The following is a 3,443-nucleotide window of genomic DNA, read 5'->3' as shown; positions in this document are numbered from 1 at the left end:
CCCTAAAGTCATTTGGTTCCAGTTCATGACTGCAAAAACTACAAAGTTACAGAAATAAAAATTACAAAAGGTTAGATCATTCTTACAGGTAGAAGTGACTCTACATTCCTGATTTCTCCTTTGAGTTAAATCTTTAGAATTCTTGATGCTGAAATCATAATACTCATGAAATTCACTGTGCTCCGATCTGTGAAGTTTTAATAAGATAATTTCTCAGCATTTCTTCTTTTTTTTTTTTTTTTTTTTTTTTTTTTCTCAGAATAGGGAAATTTATTACTGTGCTTCCACTGTCAGAATTTAGGATCTTGGTCTTTCCTTCTTGCCTTTGTACAGGGCCAAAAGGGACACGTTGGCTACTTTAACAACCTTAAAGCGGACTCCAGGAATATCACCTACAGCATGACCCTTTCGACCAAATCCAGCAACCAGAACTTCATCGTTTTCCTCAATGAAGTTCAAGCAACCATCGTTGGGGACGAAAGCTGTGATCTTCTTGCCGTTCTTGATGAGCTGCACCCTGACACACTTCCTGATAGCAGAATTTGGCTGCTTGGCTTCAACTCCTACTTTTTCCAGCACAATTCCCTTGGCATGAGAGGCACCTCCAAAAGGATTGGCCTTCAGGGCTGTGCCCAAGTGGGCTTTCTTGTATTGTTTGTCATGCCACTTCTGGTCCCGTCGGTGGCTGCGGAGCTTCCTGGCAGTACGGAGACCACGACACTTGCCCATCTTGCCGACGCCAAGGGCCCGAGAGAAAGCATTTCTTCTTTTTAAAACATTTTTTTTATTATTTCTTATGTATACAACATTCTGCCTCCATGTATGCCCGCATGCCAGAAGAGGGAGCCAGGTCTCATTACAGATGGTTGTGAGCCACCATGTGGTTGCTGGGAATTGAGCTCAGGACCTCTGGAAGAGCAGCCAGTGCTCTTAACCTCTGAGCCATCTCTCCAGCCTCCGTTTCTCAGCATTTCTCTACTACCATTATTAGACAATGCACTGAGCTGAAGGGCAGGTGCATTCTGAGCTGTGTTCTCCCCCAGCTAACCTCATGCTGTTTTCTTTCTGTTGTATGTTACCTTTAGTTCTACAATCTAATGCTAATGAATGCAGTATTTTATTTGTAAAATATTTTTGTTGTTGTTTCAAACTTTAAAAAGCATTATGAGACATCTCCTTAGAGTTAACATTGAACACACCAACTAGCATTACCCTCATAGCTTTGAGATCCTTTCTGCTGTTTAAAAATGTGTGCCCAAAATTTGTTATGGATCCTGAAGACATGCTCCTTAAAGTCAATCCTAGGTCTGTTGTATTTCTTTCACTGTTAGGACTAGAATTGCCACCTAGCCTTCGTTCTTTGACATACAGGAAAGCCATTGGCTTCCATTTGGTTCTAACTGACCATTTTAATTCCTTTTTAATATTTAATATGCTTCTCTCATTGCCCCCCCCCCCCCACTTTGTCTTTCACATCTTCATTGTTCTTTTTTTACTTTGGTTTCAAACAAGTTATAAGTGGGGAAGTTTTCGGGTGCTGTGCTTGGAGAAAGGAGTAGGACTGTACTTGGGGAGGATGCTGAGTGCTGCTCTTGGGGAGAATGCTGGGTGTTGTGCTTGGGAAGGATGCTGGGTATTGTGCTTGGGGAGGATTCTGGGTGCTGCTCTTGGGGAGAATGCTGGGTGTTGTGCTTGGGGAGGATGCTGGGTGCTGTTCTTGGGGAGGGTAGAGGAGCTATGCTTGGAGTGGAGCTATGTTTAGGGGAGTGGGGCTATGCTTGGGGGTGGGGCTATGCTGGGGGGTATGCTTAGGAAGGGTGCCAGAAGCTGCACTTGTTTCCAGTTTTGTTGCTGGGGTTTGGTTTGGCTGAAAACAGTTCCTGTTTGAGAACTTCAGAGTCATGATGCTAATATGAAGGGTTTTTTTGCTGTTGTTTTTTGTTTTTGTTTTTTTTCCCAGGAGCACCTTCTTGACAATGCCATTTGACTATGTTCTGAATTTGTATTAGTGGTCTTAGTCAAGTATGTCCACTTTTAGCTTGGGGACTGTGGGATGGAGCACTAAGCTTATGTCAGGGTGCATGCTGAAATATTGTGTGTGTGTGTCTTTCTAGTATTTTCTATATGCTTTCTTTTAGACAGATGTTTTTTCTCTCTGTTTTTCCATTTCCCTCTCCCTCCCCTCTCTTTTTCTCTCTACCCTCCCCAAAAGTCACTGGGTATCCTGGGCTAGCCTAGAAGTCATAGCCCTCCTGCCTGAGCCTACTGAGTAAGGAGATTACAGCAGGGTTCACTCAGGTGCACTCCTTTCTGTCAATGGAGGTCCTCAGGCCCTCTTGCCTTGTAAGCACAGGGTATTTCTACTTCCTAAACTGAAGTTCATTCTGCAGTCATGATCCTATGTGCTGGCCTTTCCTCATCTCTCTGTCTTCCACCACCCTGGCCCTTCCCTGGCTTCTTCTCCAGATCAATGATTCTTTGTGCCTATAATAAGGAAAACGTATTATTAGTTACATTTATTGGAAGACTATGCTTCCTGTCCAGGTTTCTAAGAGAATAAATGGAGTATTTATTCTTTCTTTCCTTGCAGTACTGCAAGCACATGTGTAAGTACATTGATTAGCAGCATATGTTTTTAAATATATTCTTCTATATATTTATAAGACATGTGTCTTAGTTATTTTTATATGGCTATGATAAAACACCATGACGAAAAGCGACTTGGGGTGGAAAGGGTTGACTTCAGCTTTCAGCTGTGGTCCAGCATGAAGAGAAGACAAGATAGGAGCTCAAGGAAGGGACCTGGAGACAGGAATTGAAGCAGATACCATGGTAGAGTGTTGCTTACTAGCTTGATTCTCATGGCTTGTTCAGCCTGCATTTTTATCCAACTCAGGACAATCTGCCCAGGGGTGCCACCACCCACAGTGGGCTGAGCCCTTTACATCAATCAGTAACTAGGAAAATGCCCCAGCAGATTTGCCTACGGGCCAATCAGATGGAAGCATTTTTCTCAGTTGATGTTCCCACTTCTCAGTGACTCTAACTTTTATCAAGTTGTAAAAAGTCACCCAGGACTACTGAGCCCTTGTCAATTTGATAGACTAATTCATAACCCTTCCTTTATTTTTTAGCCCCAAGATCCCATATTAATATCAATATAAAACACATTTCAACTTTTAAAAGTCCCGTAGTCTTTAAAGATTCAAATACTTCGAAAGTTCAGTCTCTTTAAAAGATTTAAAGTGTTTTTCAAAGTTTGTAAAATATTCAAGATCGCATAACTGTGTTCTGTACAAATAAAAAAAAAAAGAGTTAAATACTTGCTTTTTCTAAGAGAGAAGAACCAGGACGCAGTTACACCCAAATCAAAGCCAAACCAGAGTCCAACAGGGTCAAGCTCAGATTCAGACATCTGGGACTCTCAATCTTCTGGGTTCCTG

General features: G+C 42.2%; 1 protein-coding gene across 1 annotated transcript; it reads right to left on the bottom strand.

Moving 5' to 3' along the window:
* Window positions 1-235: 235 nt before the first annotated feature.
* Window positions 236-753, bottom strand: LOC121456765 (40S ribosomal protein S23). The gene has a single exon (XM_041665199.1). It carries the CDS (start codon window positions 727-729, stop codon window positions 298-300), a length of 432 nt encoding a protein of 143 aa, XP_041521133.1. The 5' UTR covers window positions 730-753; the 3' UTR covers window positions 236-297.
* Between the last annotated feature and the right edge of the window lie 2,690 nt (window positions 754-3,443).

Source organism: Microtus oregoni, unplaced genomic scaffold, assembly GCF_018167655.1.
Source record: "Microtus oregoni isolate MIOR12 unplaced genomic scaffold, Mior012 000015F_ref0000493, whole genome shotgun sequence".
In the NCBI taxonomy this organism is placed as follows: Eukaryota; Metazoa; Chordata; class Mammalia; order Rodentia; family Cricetidae; genus Microtus; species Microtus oregoni.
This window is presented reverse-complemented; position numbering and strand designations above follow the sequence as displayed.

What these genes read in the sequence shown, in the direction of transcription:
- LOC121456765 (XM_041665199.1), bottom strand. Translation starts at nt 729, where the DNA reads ATGGGCAAGTGTCGTGGTCTCCGTACTGCCAGGAAGCTCCGCAGCCAC.